Raw genomic sequence first — 19,964 nt, 5'->3', positions numbered from 1 at the left:
TTCTTTTTTTGTTTTTTACCAAAAAGATTTTCTTTACTTTCATTATTATTGTATAAGAGATTAAATGTGATATGGAATTTATCAAATTTGTGCTTCAAGTGCATAAAAAGAAGCAATGCAGTTAATCCAAGGAATATCCCAGGCTCTGAGCTTTGGATATTATGATTATTATTGCCTTTTTGGTATGTCCCTAAAACTTTTTCCTTCTGAACATTAAAATTTCCTGACTTTCTCTTATGTACTTTACTATAAGCCCTAAATAGAAGCTCAGACTCTAGTATCCACTCATTTCTGGAGTATACAAAGATAAGAGGATGTGAGTCTTCTTGTCTCTGGCTATAGCAGAATATTCCTTTCTTTTTCTGCTCTTCTGAGTGGACCTTTGACCAACTGCCCTATCTTCATGCTTCTGTTTGTATTTTTAGCACTCTGAGCCAGGGAGAGGATAAGAACTTCATAAAAGTTCTATCTAAGGGCAGCTGGGTAGCTCAGTGGATTAAGAGTCAGGCCTAGAGATGGGAGGTCCTGGGTTCAAATCTGACCTCCAATACTTCCTAGCTGTGTGACCCTGGGCAAGTCACGTAACCTCCATTGTCTAGCCCTTACTACTCTTCTGCCTTGGAACCAATACACAATACTGATCCCAAGATGGAAGGTGAGGGTTTAAAAAAATTAATCAAATACATGTTCTATCTAACTGTCTATCTAATATTGACTTATTTTGGGTGCTAGTCTCTGAGTTGTTATAATTAAAAAGTTACCATCCAGGAATTAACCTCTTAATAAGCCCCTCCAAACTTAGCTAGTCTGATCCTTGGACAAGATTCCCACAGTCCATCAATGAGACTCTATCTGAAGCTTTAAGTACTCAGTAGGAACTGCTATAATTTGAGCATCTATAATATAATCTTCAAGAATACAGGGACACCACAATGAAGCATTGGTGTAGGAATTTAGGAGGTTATAACTCTCCATGTAGCAAAAGTACTACTCTGATTCCCAATTGTTGCATGGAAGTGGTTCTGACTTCTTTTTTTTTTTTACTTTTAGTCCATCAAGGTTTATTATGCAAATTAATACAAGATGGTACAATGAATTGTCAAAATCACAATTGTTATTGAAAAAAAGATAATGTTCAGTTCACTTTACCATTCAATAGAAATCAAGCCATCAAACAATAAGGTGAAAGCACATGTACAATTCCCCTGCGACTAAGTATGAAATTCCCAATTCTTTTAACAGGCTGTATTTGCACCAATGCCATTAATTGGATAATTTTGCTTGGTGCTAGATGAAGGTACCAAGTTGCAAACCGATCTGTGATTAAGTCACACAAAAAGAATCCCAAAATGTGGAGAGAGCAGTTTCCACAATACTTAACAAGTACAGATATCCAGATTACAGGTAAATAAGGCAAATTCTAATATTAAGTAAATCTAAAAAAATGAGGTCATGGATAACCAGTACAGAATGCTAGTCATATATACAGATATTTTACATAATTGGGGATGGATGGAAATTCTTATCCTACAATAGGATTTACCTAACACACAAAAACCATGATTTTTGGCATTTATTGCTTTTTTTCCAAACAAATCCCAACCCACTTTTTTCTTCCTGCAACATCTATCTTCCAAACATACCACAGCAATACCAGCCAGGTTTTAAAACTTTTTATTTGCATATTAAAAAAATTGTGCATTCCAATAATTACAATCATTTGAACAAAAAAAAAATGGCACTCTGATTAACTGCATTTTACAGCTTGCCAGGACCTTGGTACAGCTTTGCATTTTACTGTTAACTAGATTTACTGTAGTCCCACCCGGGTTCTTCTTTTCACCAACATGCAAGCTTTTTTTAAAAATTTTTTTTTAATGCCACCAGGACCCAAATTAGCCAGGACAGGCAGATGGAAAGAGGCAGCCGGCTGGGCCTTCATTCAATTCAATGTCAGTAGTTCTTTATTCTTTTGATGTTGAAAGGGGCAGCACAGTCATTTAAACTTTATCCAACCTCTTTGCATCTTACAAAGTTAAACAGCTAAAAGTAAAATTAAGAAGGCAATGCTTGTGGAATGTACAGTGCATATTGGCCGGGCAGATTTCATTACGATTCACCCGCTTGCTTCTCCTGTTCAATTGTTTCTTTTGAAGGCAGTGGGTTTTTCTCTTGTGTTTCTGTCTTCTTCAATTTAGACTTATCGAATTTCTGAATCTCAGCCATATCTGGCTTGTCAGACATTTTTGCAGATTAAGCAGTGATGGGCGGGGCGCACGAGTAAGTCAGATCTCCGAGGTGGCAGCTCCGAACTGTAGTTCTGACTTCTTAAAGGATAAGTTAACAGAGCTCACCCTCTGGCAGTTTCTACCATACCAGAAAAGTTTCAAGAATATTCCCCCAACAATTTATATCTACTTTTCAAGGACAAGCCTAGATAAGTGAGGAGAAACTTAGAACCAATAAGCAGACCATTTCGTTTGATATAAGGTTTTTTGTATCATATGATACAAATTTTATAGAGAAAATGGAGAGATACTAATTAGACAATAATATAGGAATGCATAGCTGGTTGGATCGCCAGACTCAAAAAGTAGCTGTTTATGATTCAATATAAACACAGAAAAATATTTACAACTTAAGGATCAATGCCTATTCCTATGTTATTTAACATTTGTCATCAATGACTTGAATAAAGACATAGATGATATGTTCCTCCTCAAATTTGCAGATGATATAAAATAGAGAAGCAAAGCTAAGAATCCAGATGACAGCCACGACCTAAAAGTGTCTTGTCAATTTAGAATATGAGACTGAATCTACCAAGATGAAATTCCACAGGGTAAAATGTAAATTCTTGCTTTTGGGTAGAAAAAGATCAACTCTACTATTGCAAGATGAGTTGTTCTAAAAAGAATATGTGAGTTTTAGTGAACTGCAAGCTCAATATGAATAAGTAGTATAATATGGAAGTCAATAAAAGTAATGTAATCTTGGTCTACATCGATTGTTCCCAGGAATGGGGAAGTGTTAATACTACTGCATTCTGCTCTCATTAGACTCCTCGGTAGTATTGTGTTGTTTTGAGTGCTACTGTTTCAAAGACATTCATATGCTAGAAATTTTCCAAAAGAAAGCAACCAGTACCATACTGGGTCTTGGAGTCCATAAAGATCATTTGAAGGACCTGGAGAAGAAAACTCAGGAAGGACACGACAATTGCAGGTAATTATTTGAAGACTGTCATGTAGAAAAAGGATAAGACAATCTGTTTGACCACAAAGGACATGGCCAAGAACATTTACAGGAAGTTGTAAAAAAGTCAATTTGGTCTCGATGTCAGGAGAAACTTCCTAATAATTAAAGCTGTCCAAAAGTAGAATGAGCTGCACAGATTTGATAGACTCCTCTTCCTTGGGTATCTTCAGAAAGATACAATGCCACCATTTCTCAAATATTATGGTAGGAATTCTTTCACGTATTTATGCACAAAATAGCTACTGTGGTCCTTTCCAACTTTAAAACTCTTTGATTCTGTGATTCAATGGTGAAAGTGTTTGCTAAAGTCATGGTGGATGTTCACTGCAAAGTTCAAATGGAAGAAGGATTCTCTTTACACAATGAAGCTCTCCATATGTTCCTTTTTTTGTGAATAACATTGAGTTGCTTGCATCAAGACTCAGGATACTAGAGAGTTACTTCAAAGAGATACACAATCATCCAAAATATTTCAGCCTAACCATCTTCACAGGAAAAAAGAGCTGGATAAAGGCTGCCTATTCTCCGGACTACATAGGTTGAACGGACAATCACAGAGTATATATACATATCAATAAATATATGCATATTACATAAATGAGGGAAAGTATGTGTGCATGTGTATAGAAACAGAGACATACATTTTAGTGTCTGGTCAAGATAAACATTCAATGTCTATATAGGCATACATATATATGTGTTTAGACATGCGTATTTGTGAAATAAATATATTTCATATACACATACACGCATATATTTTATGTACAGGCATGTAAAGCATGTATGCACATGTGTATAAAAGAAGCCCTGAAATGGGACAATGAAGTGGATCTAGAATTGAATATCATGGTGAATGAAGGCTGGATTGCCTGTAAGAAACTATAAAGTAATAATAAAAAAAAGAAACAAATCCTTTTAATGACTATCCCCTTCACCTCTATCTCCCAGTTTCTTCCTGAAACAAAAGATAATCCTTTAACAACAACAACAACAGCAATAGTCCTCACAAGTCTACGAGTTCCCTAAGAATGCTTAGTGCCTGGGACATACTAGGTCAGTGATGGCAAACCTTTTAGAGAGGGAGTGCTGGTCACTGCCCCCACCCCACCTCCCAGACTAAGTGCTATACCCATCTCCCTCCAGAGACCTCATGCTGTGCCCCTCCTCCCCACACATGCTGAGTATACCCCCTACGCTTTACCCCACACAGGAGAGGGAGAAAGCACTACTGTTGGGCTGTGGGACAGAGGGGTAGGTGAAGTGAGCAATGTCCTCAGCAAACACAGAAAAGTGAAGGGAAGTGGCCCAAGTTCTCTGCTCCCCTCCAGCTATGCTGCCTGTGAGCCACTCAGCTTATCCCCTGTGTGCTCCCATTGGGCTGCTGGGCAGAGAGGCAGGGGAGCAGCTCCATCCAAGTCCCTCTGCCTTTCTAGCAACAAACTCTGGGTGTTTGGGGTGGGGAGAGAGGCTGGCTGAATGCCACTGAGAGTGTTCTGTGTGCAATCTTTGGCACTCATGCCAAGGGTTCACCATCACTGTACTAGGTGCTTAATAAATACATGTTGACTTGATTTGATTTGGTTTCTCATGAAGTTGTAAGGCTATGAGTTATGTGAATTTTAGATTTACTCCACCCACCCTGCCTAGTCTTTAGAATTTTAGCAACCAAGGAATGTATACACCCCCACTTAAGAATTAACTGTAGAGGAAGATGGCCTATGGCCAGCATGTGCTAGCAAGTAACAAATCAGAAACAACTGACTGAGCCCCTGGGCTGTCCTAAGCCAAGCTTAAGTCACCATTGGTACATGTGAGATAAGGAAGTGATGTAAAGAACTGCCTATATATTTTGCATCACTTCCTGTGATCATCTCTCACTGGCGTTGGGAACTCTTGGCGGGTTTTGATGTTCTTGTGGCTTTGGTGGACTTTGGCAGGGGAGGTCACTGGGAGGAGCTCTGTAAGTGTGGTTTAGGTGAGGCGTCTTCCCTGAATTGACCTTGGTGAGTGATAAGGCTGACTCCCCCATTCCTTTACCTCCTGAAGGCATCTCCAAGAGAGTGAATTTAACAGAGGACATGGACAAAAGTTACATAAAATGCACAGGCACAGTGGAATCTTAGTCTGCATTATTGGAAAGATGAGATCACAGCTCCATCAAGGTATCAAAAATTACTTAAAGATGACTGAGATTGACTATTCTATATAGGAATCAGATTAACTCCTCTTTTGCTCCAAAATGTGTTCAACCATTCTCCAACTGGATAGAAATTCTAGGTTCTTTCAATGTATTTTAAACCATAGGGGATTCTATAGCCAAATCAGTTTGGTGAAAAAGGACAGGTTGGAGGAACATTTTGGAGGAGGGAGACCAGAGTAGAGGGTTCATAAAAATAGGGAAGCATTTTTAAAAAGGGAGAAAAGCACCAAAAACAAATTTTATCTACTTTGGAATTTTACCCATGTTGCTATTACTCAGTCTGCCACTGAAAATCAATTCATATGCTGACCTTAGCATTCTTACTGTAGACTATTGATTCATACCTTACATGAATAGACATTTCACAAATAATAACTTAATATAGCTAACATGGGGTTAAAATGCTAAGAAACAAAAAAATAATTTCCCTTAAATAATATCCTCACAATTTAATGTACTTCCCCTGATTCGTGTAATAATCTCTTCATATCTTACAAATTTTGTATTAGTTCATTTGTATACCTTGAAAAATCTATCATTTTAATCTTGGATGGGATAAAAAAGGATATCAAGTTGTGGAAAGGAAAACTGAGACTGAGGAACTATTTTTAGAATGTTGGCAGGGGGGAGGGTGGCAGTTGGAGGAGCAGAAAGGGCTTGTGGGGTTGAGAGCTTGGAAAGGGGTCTTTGCCCTGTGCACTCTTGAGAGACAAGAACTAAGGACCAGAGCTCGGGACCCTAACCTGTGATGCCAGAGCCTTGCCTCCATTGCCCTTGCCTGAAGACAAAAGATCTCTGACATCTTTAGATCATCAATTAAAGAAAGCAAAAGAATAACAACTGCTGCTGAAGGGTGCTGATCCCTCGAACCTCCTAGGGGTCACCCCAAAGACTTTCCCATTACCTTCCCAAGAAGGATGCTAGTGACCTGTTTAGAGTAGGATAGTGAAGTGATTAGAGAGGAAGGAGGAACAGAGATGCTGAAGCAGGAAGTGACAACCTATAGGGTTTCCTATTCCCTCTGACCTAATCTCCACCCCCACACCCCTTGTTACTTGAACTATTAAATCAGTCTTGTTCTGAAGAAAACTGCAATCAGATCTAAATCATTACAGAAGTTGAGGAAGAGAGTCAGGAGAAAGAGAGGGTGTTGGGGTAGGCAGGCCATTTAGCCTTGGCTAAACAACAAAAGAGCAAACAGGGACATTCAGCCTGCCTGACAAGTAAGGCTTCTAGGGGCTTGGGCACCAGCCAAGTCCTGAGATCAAGTGAACTCCATATTCCCCCAGAAGCCTACTTATTGAGACACAGCCCCTGTTCATCCTTGCCACAACATTAGTTCAGGGGTACCCCTGTTGTATGTTTGAAGTGTGAGGGAAAGGGAGAATTATACAGATCATCTCAGCCCCAGTGGTTCTCTCTCCTCTACCACACCAACCCTACTATCCCTTCACCTCCTCCATCCCTGCACCTACCCAACCATCTTCCCTTTTACAATCATAACAAAGTCATTGGAAGATAACTTTGACTTGCTTTATTTCCTAAATAAAATCTATACAGTTCTATTTTAGCCTCATTGTATATTAACAACTTTAATGCTCTGGGGGTTTTATTTTGATGTTCAAACTTTCCTGACAATCTGTAACTAATTCTTAATGAAATTCAATTTGATTATAACTAATAAGACAATTTAAATCAGTCCACAAATACTTATAGCATCTACATGAACAAAAATATAAAAATCCCAGAAAAACAAATATATTTCTTAATCACAATTCATGTACAATTTTAAACATATCACTGTAGTGTATCAGTCAAGTCTTCCCTTGTAGCACAGGTGTGAGTGACAGGGCTACAAGAACCACAAAGAGCACAATTCCTCTCCTCCACCTTCTTTCTTTCATCTTTGGCTTTGGAGCTGGCAAAAATATATGCATGTATATGTGTGTATACATGCAAACACACATATATATGCATGTACATATAATATACATATACAGTCTAGGATAAAGTATCTACATTTTTTTGTGTCATGGATCCTCTTGGAAATTTCATGAAGTCTATGCACCTATTTTCATGAAAATGTTTTTTTTTATTAAACATTTTATCTATGGTTACATGATTCATATTGTCTCTGTCCCCTCTTCCCTTCCCTCTCCCAAAGTTCCACTGGGTTATACATATATTATCATGAAAGTGTTTTTAAATATATAAAACATAAAGGAAGCCAGTTATAGTAACATACATGTAGTGAGGCTATGCTTTCTGCAGCTTTACTTCACCTAACATGGAAGCACCTACATGGGAAACACCAGACTTGCTTCTGACAGGAGTAATTTTGAACTCCTCTCTACCATGTGGCTTGAAGAAGGAAATGACAAACTACTCTAGTGCTTTTGCCAAGAAAACCCCAAATGGAGTCACAAAGAGTCAGGCGCAACTGAAAAAGACTGAGCAACAACAAACTGCGTGGCTAGGAACAACCTCTTTCCATGGGCTTAGTAGCTGGACTAAGTTCTGTCTTTAAAATGACCAGACTGGGACTAAATAGCTCTCTCTTTCCAGTGATATCTGGAGGTGGATAGAGGAAGGAAGGATAACTATCCAGTTTTACCTGACTGACGCATTGGCATTATGAACTGACCTGGGTGGTTCAGTTAGTCTCTGTGGTACCAAGAAACATGAGGTTTGATCTATTTCCATTGTCCTTTTCAGTTCTAGGTGAAGATTGTGGAGTTCCTGGAAAAGAATTAAAATTTATGGCAACCTAGGAGGCAAGATTCCAGGCTGGATGTGACTACCAGCCTAAAAGAGAAATCCTGGAAAAACAGAATGTCTGGGAACCACAACCAAAGAGGATTTTGGATTTGTAATTTAGTGGGTCTGTGCTATATATGTGCATATATATATAAGCTAAGCTGGGAACCTAATCCTCTTGCCTTCCCCAGGGCCTGAAGTAGTGTAAAATGGGAATTAAGTCTCCTAGGTACTGGAGGTGGGGAAGCAATGTTTACAAATTTTTTCTTGCTAAATCTTTGAAATAAATATTCTTTTATAAAAGTTGATCCAACTGTTAGGTGGTTAAATGAAATTAGGATTCAAGGGACCCCCTAAAACTGAGAGAACACAATCAATGGAGGTTATAGTCAATGGCAGAGAGACTGCCCTCCTCCCCAACCTCCTTAAGGTTACTAAAGAGCCCTGGGGGTGAAGGGTGAAATAACATAGTTGGTCTTCAGATATTAGGGGCCAGTGAAGACACTGTTACAAAAATGATCAAAATATTAGAAAACCAAGTTCTCATGCTCCTTTGAAATCTACTTAAGGACCCCTAGTCTATGGGAATAAAAGTCAAGATTAAAATCTTTCTGTCTCCCAACTCTTTTATTCTCCTTGCCTATTACCTTGAGCTGCATAATGGCTACTGCACTAAGGAATGCTACCAGGTAGTATTTGGAAAGGTGAGATAGAGGGGGGGCATCATACTTCAGGGAGACTAGAATCAATATCACTTTTTTAAATTAAAAATTTTCATCTATCCTCACTTTTTCCACCATTACTTTAAATTCCCCAAGCATTAGGGTATGGGGTGTTTTTATTTTGAGGTTCTTGTAAAGTAAATACTTTGTAGAATAAGCTACAATCGTTTTCATGGTGGACTTTTGGCAAATACTTCTTATTAGTATCATAACACATGACTAAATATCCTAAGAAATATTTCTAATTGCCTCTAAACATAAAATAGAATGCCTTTCTTTGCTTTTCTAAGATGTATCTATTTCAACTTCATTCTTTATTCTGGTTTATTTTTCAGTAAGAATGTCAAATAGATGCATAATATTCAACTTCTCCAGTAAAATACCTACCACCTAACAATCACCAAGTTTCTCAACTTGGATATCATCTTTGACTCCTCAATCTCTTACCTCTCCCCCCATATCAAATCATTTGCCAGGGGCCTACCTTAGTAATTGTCTTTGTAACATCTCATATATTCTATTCTCTCTTCTGACACTACTATTACCTTAATGCAGACCCTCATTACCTCACAGCCCATTTAGTGCAATAGCCTATTTTTTTTGCCTCCCTCCTTCAAGTCTTTCCCCATTCTGGTATATATATACACCTCTCAACTGTCAGAATGATCATCCTAAAGCACAAGTTTGACCATGTCAAATGCCCACTGAACACAATCTGAGGAGATGGTCTTGGAGAAGATAGTCTGAAGTGATTGCCTTTTGGAGATAGTCTTCTGACTAGGGAAGAGTCTTCGAGAGAGCTTTGCTGGAGACTGAAGCTTGGATCATAGGCTTGGAGCTTCAGCTTAGATTCTGACTCCTGAACTACTTTGTTGGGTGAGTGAAAAGGGCTGACTCCTTTCCTAATTTCATAAGAGACTAGCTTCCAAAATAGAGGGGAAACAATAAAGTAGAGAAAAGGGAGTCCTCCTGGCTGAGGACTAATATAGGTATTTTCCCTAACCTATCTCACTTTTTTCTACTTTATTGTTTCCCCTCTATTTTGGTAAATAAGCTTCTGAATTGAGATCTAATAATTTTGGCGACCACATTATTTCATATAATTTAAGTCCAAACACTAAATTTAACCTTCACATTAAGCTATATCTAAATTAATTTCTCTATTCTAGGGACTTGAACAAAGGAAAGAAAGGGAAAGGAAAGGGACTTACAAAAAGTTGTTACAAAGTTCAAACTCAACACAATATTTGCAAGCTCTAAACAAATCAGAAATGTGAATATAACCTACCAATAATACAAAATGCAATTAAATTAAAAAGTTAAACATTCCAATAAAACTCTTCAAAACCAATTTGCTATCAAAATCTTTTAATGCTAAACTAATACAACAAACACTTCTACCTAAAAAAATAAAAATGTATAAAACTAGAAAATAGATAAAATTATAATAAACACAACCAAACATAAGCTTTTACAAAAAACACAATCTAACTAAAAAATGAACTTATGGAGCTTAGTTAGAGACTTCTGGTCAAGATGGCAGCTTAGAAGCTGCGAAAGTTCAGACCTCAGAAACCCTTCCTTACCGATCGCAAACTGAGAGCTCCTAGGACACAGAAATTCAAGCTGAACAACAGTACAGACCCGGGGAACCCTCCTCCCGGACCTGGATCAAAAGGTACGGCCCCCAAAATCCCAAATCCTAGATCACTCAGATCTAAGGGGCAAGCAGAAGGAAGGTCCCAGGACCCATCCCTCCAACCCAGAGTGCTGAGCCCAGGGCAGCAGCGGGAATTTCAGGGTCGGCAAAAGGGCCCCAGGGCTGGCTATTTTGAAGGACTCACCTTGAAAGCAACCTGAGCCAGTCTCTGGGACACCCAACACAGATTGCAGGGAAACATAGAGAGAAGGGGGAAGCCTGTAGCCCCCTGGCTGGGTCCTTCCAACTGAGTCTCAAGGGAGGTCCCAGCTTTAGGGCACCAGCTGAACCCAATCCCATCAGGAGCCCTCAGAGCTACTGAAAGGAGAGACACCTTAGGGCTGGCAAAGGGGTTGCTCCAAAGAGCTTACCTTGAAAGTAACCTGGGCCAGTCTCCAGGCATTCAACACACATTGTGGAGGAGGAGGTTTTTTTTTTCTTTTTTTCTTTTTGGCTCAGGGATCATTTGGCCCACACCAGCTGAACCTAATCCCATCAGGAGCCCTCAGAGCCCAGGGAGGCCTCAACCCCTCCCCCCTTAGAGAACAGAGTCTTCTGAAAGAACCAGCTGAATCTAATCCCATCAAAAGTCTCCAGAACAGAGGGAAGCCCAGGCTCCCCATCCACCTTATTGACTGCTGGTCTTTAAGCCAATCAAAAGCCTCCAGAGGACAGGGAAGCTCAAACCCCAAATAACTCTCCCCCAGAGACTACACCAAGAGATCTTCTGTTAAAGCTCCAAGAGGGGAGACTGATAGAAGTCCCCAAAAAACAAAGAAAATGAGAGGAACAAGAGCACAGACAAATACGGGGAGGAAAGAAGGGGTGAATTTGAGCAAACAACAGAAAAAGAAGAAAGAAACTACAATAGATAGCTATTACTCAGCAAATGTAACAGAGGGGGAGAGATCAGCAAACGATAAACCAGAAATCCCAGCGAATTGGACACAGGCTTTGGAAGAACTCAAAACACAACTAAGAGAGGCTGAAGACAATTGGGAAAAGAACTTAAAAATTAAGATAAGTCATCTGGAAACAGAGGCACTTGAACTAAAACAAGAAAATAGTGTCTTGAAAGCCAAAATCAACCAGCTGGAAAATGAGGCAAAGGAGATGAAAGATGAGGCAAAGGAGATGAAAGATGAGGTAAAGAGGATGAAGGACGATCTTCAAAGAAAATCAGACCAGAAGGAAAAAGACGACCAAAAAGCCAGAGATGAAATCCAATCTTTAAGAACCAGAATACAACAACTAGAATCAAGTGACCTCACAAGGCAGCAGGACACTATAAAACAAAACAAAAAGAACGAAAAAATTGAGGAAAATGTGAAGTATCTCATCCACAAAACAGACGATTTAGAAAATCGTTCAAGAAGAGACAATTTAAGAATAATTGGAGTACCAGAAGACCACAAAAAAAGAAAAAGCCTGGACATAATACTAGAGGAAATTATCCAGGAAAACTGTCCCGAGATCCTAGAACAAGAGGGGAAAGTGGAGATTGAAAGAATCCACAGATCACCCCCTGTATTTATTCTGACAACTGACAACTGACAACTGACAACACCAAGAAATGTTATAGCCAAATTCAAAAACAATCAGATGAAAGAAAAGATATTACAAGCTGCCAAGAAGAAGCCATTCAGATACCATGGAAACACAGTGAGGTTAACACAGGATCTGGCTGCATCCACACTGAAGGACCGAAAGGCATGGAATAAGATATTCCAGAAAGCAAGAGAACTAGGTCTACAACCAAGAATAAAATACCCATCAAAACTGACTATATTCTTACAGGGGAAAGTATGGTCATTTAACACAACAGAAGAGTTCCAAGCATTCATAAATAAAAGACCAGACCTGAAGAGAAAATTTGATGTCCAACCACAGAACTCAAGAGAATCATCAAAAGGTAATTAAAAACGAGGGGGAAAAAACAAACAAAACAACAACAAAAATTTTATAAGAGACTCAATAAGTTAAAATGATATGTATCCCTATAAGAAAAGAAGTCATTGGTAACTCTTAAAAACTGTTGCTATCACCTGAGCAGCTAGAAGAATTACACTCAGAGGGAACAGTGACAAACTGTATAGGATGAAAGGACAAGACATAAATAGATATATAGATATATGCATACATAAATACATATACATGTGTATGTGTACATATATATATACATATATATATATATGACTAGAGCTAAAAAAGAAAAGAGGTTATGACTAAAAGAAATGGGAAAAGAAACAAATGGGGATAAATTAATATGTCACAAAGAATCTCATGGTGGGAGGGGGGAGAACATAGATACACTGGAAGGGTAAAGAGGTTGGAGACAGGAAATACTCAACTCTCACGTACTTTGAAACTGACCCAAAGAGGGAAGAACAACCCAACCCACTGGAGAAGAGAATAGATTTGCGCCCTATAGGGGAGTAGAAGGGTAAAAAACGGACTGGTGGGGAGGAAAGCAGTACAAGGGAAGGAGAGGGTGGGGGGGAAATTTTAAAAAGACTTCAGGGGAAAATAAGTGAGGGGAGTCGAAAGGGAAGTAAAATAAGGGAGGGAACGGGGAGGGGGGGCTGACTATAAACAAACATTGGTATAGAAGGAAATAGTGAAAGAAGAAAAGGCAGGACCAGGAGTAGAAATCAAAATGCTGGGAAATACACAGCTAGTAATCACAACTCTGAATGTGAATGGAATGAACTCACCCATAAAACGCAAGCGAATAGCAGAGTGGATTAGAATCCAAAATCCTACCATATGCTGTCTGCAAGAAACACACATGAGGAAGGTAGATAAGCATAGGGTGAAAGTAAGAGGATGGAGCCAAACCTATTGGGCATCAAATGATAAAAAGAAGGCAGGAGTAGCAATCATGATATTGGACAAAGCCAAAGTAAAAATAAATCTAGTTAAAAGAGATAGGGAAGGTAATTACAATCTGATAAAGGGCAGTATTGACAACGAGAAAATATCTGTAATCAATATGTATTCACCAAATGGCAGAGCATCCAAATTTTTAAAGGAGAAACTAGAGGAGCTCAAGGATGAAATAGATAGAAAAACTATACTAGTGGGAGATCTGAACCTTCTCCTATCCAAACTAGATAAATCAAATCAAAAAATAAATAAGAAAGAGGTGAGAGAAGCAAATGAAATCTTAGAAAAATTAGAGTTAGTAGACATATGGAGAAAAATAAATAGGGACAAAAAGGAATATACCTTCTTTTCAGCAGTACATGGTACATTCACAAAAATTGACCATGTACTAGGGCACAAAATCATTGTAACCAAGTGCAAAAGGGCAGAAATAATAAATGCAACCTTCTCAGACCACAGTGCAATAAAAATAATAATTAGCAAGGGTACATGGATAGATAAATCAAAAATTAATTGGAAATTAAACAATATGATTCTCCAAAACCAGCTAGTTAAAGAACAAATCGTAGAAGCAAGAACTTCATTGAAGAAAATGACAATGGTGAGACATCCTTTCAAAACCTATGGGATGCAGCCAAAGCAGTACTCAGGGGAAAATTTATATCCTTGAGTTCATATATAAACAAATTAAGAAGGGCAGAGGTCAATGAATTGGGCATGCAAATTAAAAAACTAGAAAGTGATCAAATTAAAAATCCTCAGATGAGACTAAATTAGAGATCCTAAAAATCAAAGGAGAAATTAATAAAATTGAAAGTCAAAGAACTATTGATTTAATAAATTAGACTAGAAGCTGGTACTTTGAAAAAACAAATAAAATTGACAAAGTACTAGTCAGTCTAATCAAAAAAAGGAAAGAAAAAAACCAAATTGACAGTATCCAAGATGAAAAGGGAGACCTCACCTCTAATGAAGAGGAAATTAGGGCTATCATTAAAAACTACTATGCCCAATTATATGGCAAAAAATATGGCAATCTAAGTGATATGGATGAATACTTACAAAAATATAAATTGACTAGACTAAAAGAAGAAGAAATAAATTACCTAAACAACCCCATATCAGAAAAAGAAATTGAACAAGCCATCAAAGAACTCCCTAAGAAAAAATCCCCAGGTCCAGACAGATTCACAAATGAATTCTATCAAACATTCAAAGAACACCTAACCCCTATACTATACAAACTATTTGACAGAATAAGCCAAGAAGGGGTTCTACCAAATTCTTTTTATGACACAAACATGGTAATGATCCCAAAGCCAGGCAGGTTAAAAACAGAGAAAGAAAACTATAGGCCAATCTCCCTAATGAATATAGATGCAAAAATCTTAAATAGGATACTAGCAAAAAGACTCCAGCAAGTCATCACAAAGGTTATCCACTACGATCAGGTAGGATTCATTCCAGGAATGCAAGGATGGTTCAATATTAGGAAAACCATCCACATAATTGACCATATAAACAAGCAAACCGACAAAAATCACATGATTATTTCAATAGATGCAGAAAAAGCCTTTGACAAAATACAACACCCATACCTATTGGAAACACTAGAAAGTATAGGAATAGAAGGGCCTTTCCTAAAAATAATAAACAGTATATACCTAAAACCATCAGCAAACATCATCTGCAATGGGGAAAAACTCAAAGCCTTCCCAATAAGATCAGGAGTCAAACAAGGATGCCCATTATCACCTTTATTATTTAATATTGTACTAGAAATACTAGCAGTAGCAATTAGAGAAGAAAAAGAAATTGAAGGTATTAAAATTGTCAGTGAGGAGACCAAGCTGTCACTCTTTGTGGATGATATGATGATTTACTTAAAGAATCCCAGGGAATCAACCAAAAAGCTAATCGAAATAATCAACAACTTTAGCAAAGTTGCAGGATACAAAATAAACCCACATAAGTCATCAGCATTTCTATATATCTCCAACGCAGTTCAGCAGCAAGAATTAGAAAGAGAAATTCCATTTAAAATCACCTTAGACAATATAAAATACTTAAAATCTATCTGCCGAGACAAACACAGGAACTATATGAGCACAACTACAAAACACTCTCCACACAATTAAAACTAGATCTAAACAATTGGAAAAACATTGATTGCTCATGGGTGGGATGAGCTAACATAGTAAAAATGACCATCCTACCCAAACTTATCTATCTATTTAGTGCCATACCCATTGAACTACCAAAAAACTATTTTACTGAATTAGAGAAAACCATAACAAAGTTCATTTGGAAGAATAAAGGATCAAGGATATCCAGGGAAATAATGAAAAAAAAAATACAAAGGAAGGTGGCCTTGTAGTCCCAGATCTCAAACTATATTACAAAGCAGCAGTCATCAAAACAATCTGGTACTGGCTAAGAGACTGAAAGGAGGATCAGTGGAATAGACTTGGGGCAAATGACCTCAGTAAGACAGTCTTTGACAAACCCAAAGACCTCAGCTTTTGGGACAAAAATCCAGTATTTGATAAAAACTGCTGGGAAAATTGGAAGACAGTGTGGGAAAGATTAGGTTTGGATCAACACCTCACACCCTACACCAAGATAAACTCAGAATGGATGAATGACTTGAATATAAAGAAGGAAACTATAAGCAAATTAGGTGAACACAGAATAGTATACATGTCAGAACTTTGGGAAGGGAAAGATTTTAAAACCAAGCAAGACTTAGAAAGAGTCAAAAAATGCAAAATAAATAATTTTGACTACATCAAATTAAAAAGGTTTTGTACAAACAAAACCAATGTAACTAAAATTAGAAGGAAAGCAACAAATTGGGAAACAATCTTCATAACAAAAACCTCTGACAAAGGTCTAATTACTCAAATCTATAAAGAGCTAAACCAGTTGTACAAAAAATCAAGCCATTCTCCAATTAAAGAATGGGCAAAGGACATGAATAGGCAATTTTCAGTTAAAGAAATCAAGACTATTAATAAGCACATGAAAAAGTGCTCTAGATCTCTTATAATCAGAGAGATGCAAATCAAAACAACTCTGAGGTATCACCTCACACCTAGCAGATTGTTCAACATGACAGCAAAGGAAAGTAATGAATGCTTGAGGGGATGTGGCAAAGTAGGGACATTAATACATTGCTGGTGGAGTTGTGAATTGATCCAACCATTCTGGAGGGCAATTTTGAACTATGCCCGAAGGGCTATAAAAGACTGTCTGCCCTTTGATCCAGCCATAGCACTGCTGGGTTTGTACCCCAAAGAGATAATGGACAAAAAGACTTGTGCAAGAATATTCATAGCTGCACTCTTTGTGGTAGCCAAAAATTGGAAAATGAGGGGATGCCCTTCAATTGGGGAATGGCTGAACAAATTGTGGTATATGTTGGTGATGGAATACTATTGTGCTAAAAGGAATAATAAAGTGGAGGAACTCCATGGAGACTGTAACAACCTCCAGGAAGTGATGCAGAGTGAGAGGAGCAGAACCAGGAGAACATTGTACACAGAGACGGACACATTGTGGTACAAGAGAACGTAATAGACTTCTCCAGTAATGGCTTTACGATGTCCCTGAACAACCTGCAGCGATCTATGAGAAAAAAAAAACAAAAGAAAAAAAAACTATCCTCAAGCAGAGGACAAGCTGAGGGAGTAAAAACACCGAGGAAAAGCAACTGCTTGACTACAGAGATTGAGGGGACATGATGGAGGAGATACGCTAAATGAGCGCCCTAATGCAAATACCAACAACAAGGAAATTGGTTCAGAGCAAGGACACGTGATATCCAGACAAATTGCGGGAACCTAGGGAAGGGGTGGGGGGTGGGGGGGTTTGGGGGGGTAGGAAAAGAAAATGATCTGTTTCCAATGAACAATGTATGAAAATGACCAAATAAAATAATGTTAAAAAAATTAAAAAAAAAGAAAGCATCTTAATAAAAAAAAATGAACTGATGCAAATGCATTAAAAAAATCTAATCTAAACAATTCAAAACAAAGTCTTTTTATTCTAAATACTATTGCTGATAGTTCTTGTGGATTCCTTATGTTTTAGTTCCTTTTGTATCCCCAGTGCACATAGTAGGCACTTAATAAATGTTTATTGATTGCTAATTAATTGATTTAAGTTTAGAGATGAAAGGGACTTGCTTTCATTTAATCCGGGTGTTTTCAAATATATTTTGCTTAGAGTACAATATTCTTTGCTGTGAGCAACTGAGGTACACTGAACCTTTAAGTTGACAATAAAGGATAGTAGTCGGGCCTCCAGAACTATTACCTGGGTCTTGGGATTGTTTTTCTTTTTTTTTTTTCCCTCTTCTGTCACTTACTCTTTCTTTTCTTCTCTAGGGCTCCCATTAGGGGAAGTCACTTTGCCTGACCAAGCTGGGAAGAACAGACAGCAAGTTGATTTAGTTTTGTTTTTGCTCAGATGGTTCATAACAGTAATGATAAGCTCAGACCACATTGAATTGATGGTGGAGGTCAAAGTAGGTAGTTTATAGTTGATGTTTTAAATAGATATGTGGAGAGCAGAATTTAGCTGTACATCTTTTGAAATTCACTGAGGCATACTTTGAGAAAGAACAACTGGTTTGTCTAACTGCCAGAAGATATTTTATAAAAGCAGAAATAGACCCAGAGGTTAAATGACTTGTTCAAGGTTATCGATAGAACAAGTGGCAAAGCCAGAATTTGAACATAAGCTCCTTTAATTCCAAATCTAGTACTCTGACTATTCCCAGTTTCTCTAGGAAATTATCATCACCACAGTCAACAGAGGATGAATATGCCTTGCTTTTTACAATAGGGGAATGTAAAAGGGTACTAAAGGTTCCATTTATGGTCTTGTCTCTATTACTATTAGATCCAAATAGTTGTAGAACCCTGTTCAGAGGTAAAGAAACAGGCTAACCCTTAATCTTAAGGAGCAGGAAAAGATAACATGTTCTCACACACACATACTGGGTAGAGCAGAGGTAAAGGAAAAGTCTACCCAAAGTACTATATAAGAGATTTAAAAGAGGTTACTTAGTATTTGTTCTTTTTCTGTTTTCCCTTTTACTTTTAGTATTACTTTAAAACATTCCCTTATTTAACATTATTTTTCAAGTGTTTTGAGTTTTCCATTGGGGGGAGGGGGGCTGTATCACTAAATGATCTATCTTATTAATGTTGAACTTCAGAAAAGATCATGCCATCTTGTTGATTTCCACTCTCTCATGAGAATCAAATGAAAGAAGTAGTAAATGCACAGGTTGGAATACAGGAGGAAAAAGATGAAGCAGAGATCTAAATAGAATGAATTTGTTGACCACAGATGCAGTGATATAGAATACCAGACCCTTGGTCAAATCTACCTGAAGTCTTGGGAAATTATCATTATCTGCTTTCTGTCCGATATAGAATTTTAGCCACCATTTTACTTCTCCCAGCCAAAGAGCTTTCCACATTTTAAAGCTATTAATCCTAAGAATCATGAAAACCCAAGTAAAACAAAATGCATTTTGCTGCTTGCTCTTCCCAGCTTAGTTTACCCATTTGACCCTAGAGATATTGAGGACCAATTGCTTTCTTTGTGGTTCTTTGTAGGACTTGCATAACAAATCACTTACTTTTGGGGGTTGAGGGAGAGGGAACCAACAGAACTCTAAGGAAGAAAAAGTCTGTAAGAGGAGTTCTTAACATTTTTGCATGTCATGGACTCCCCAAAATGAAAAAAAAATTAAGGAAATGCTAAATTTTATTTAGAGGTTAATGAAAATAGTCCCCCCCCCCCCATCCAAGTTAACAGATTGAAATTTATACATGACCTCCTTGGGGGTCAACTGATCTAGAAAGCCTAGTTACTATTGTACTTTGTTCATTTTGGTCTTGCATTTTAGCCAATTCCCCTTCACTCATTCTCTAGTCCAGAACAAGGTAGTATTAACCATACTATATTAGAGTGTGGTATTATTCAATTCAAGCCCATCTCCAGATTCTCCACCTTTCCTAAACTCCTTCTCCCATTCAACTTTCAGCGTCCCTGCTCCTCATTTCTTTCCCTTTGCTTTTCCTATGAAGCTTCCTATCTTCCTTCTGTCTCCTGTCATTCCTCCAGTACCCTCGTCCTTCCTTCCGTTCCTTCTTTCCTTCAGTTCCCATTCTCCTCTCTCAGGCTCACTACCTCCTCCTTCCTTCAGGCCATCTTTGCTTCCCCCTAGCCCTCATGAGCCTTCTTCCTCCATCATAGCTCTCTCTCTCTCCCACCCATGAGCCCTCTTCGCTCCCCCTCCAGGTTCCTTCTTTTCCCGCGTCTTTCCCTAACTCTCTCCTCTTCTTAAACGCCCTCTTCTTCGTGGGGGGCCCCCCTCCCCCTTCCCAAGTGTTTTCTCCACTCCCCTTCCCACCAACCCCAGGCT

The 19,964-nt window shown here is 38.2% G+C and overlaps 1 protein-coding gene across 1 annotated transcript; it reads right to left on the bottom strand.

Moving 5' to 3' along the window:
- Positions 1 to 1,941: 1,941 nt before the first annotated feature.
- On the bottom strand, positions 1,942 to 2,326 carry LOC100619033 (thymosin beta-4). The gene has a single exon (XM_016423787.2). The coding sequence runs from the start codon at positions 2,242 to 2,244 to the stop codon at positions 2,110 to 2,112; it is 135 nt and encodes a 44-aa protein (XP_016279273.1). The 5' UTR covers positions 2,245 to 2,326; the 3' UTR covers positions 1,942 to 2,109.
- Between the last annotated feature and the right edge of the window lie 17,638 nt (positions 2,327 to 19,964).

This window comes from Monodelphis domestica, chromosome 7 (genome assembly GCF_027887165.1).
Source record: "Monodelphis domestica isolate mMonDom1 chromosome 7, mMonDom1.pri, whole genome shotgun sequence".
NCBI classification, from domain to species: Eukaryota; Metazoa; Chordata; class Mammalia; order Didelphimorphia; family Didelphidae; genus Monodelphis; species Monodelphis domestica.
Note: the sequence above shows the minus strand (reverse complement) of the source record. Positions and strands in the feature narration are given on the sequence as shown.

Coding starts and splice junctions, on each gene's coding strand:
- LOC100619033 (XM_016423787.2), bottom strand. CDS start 2,244: ATGTCTGACAAGCCAGATATGGCTGAGATTCAGAAATTCGATAAGTCT.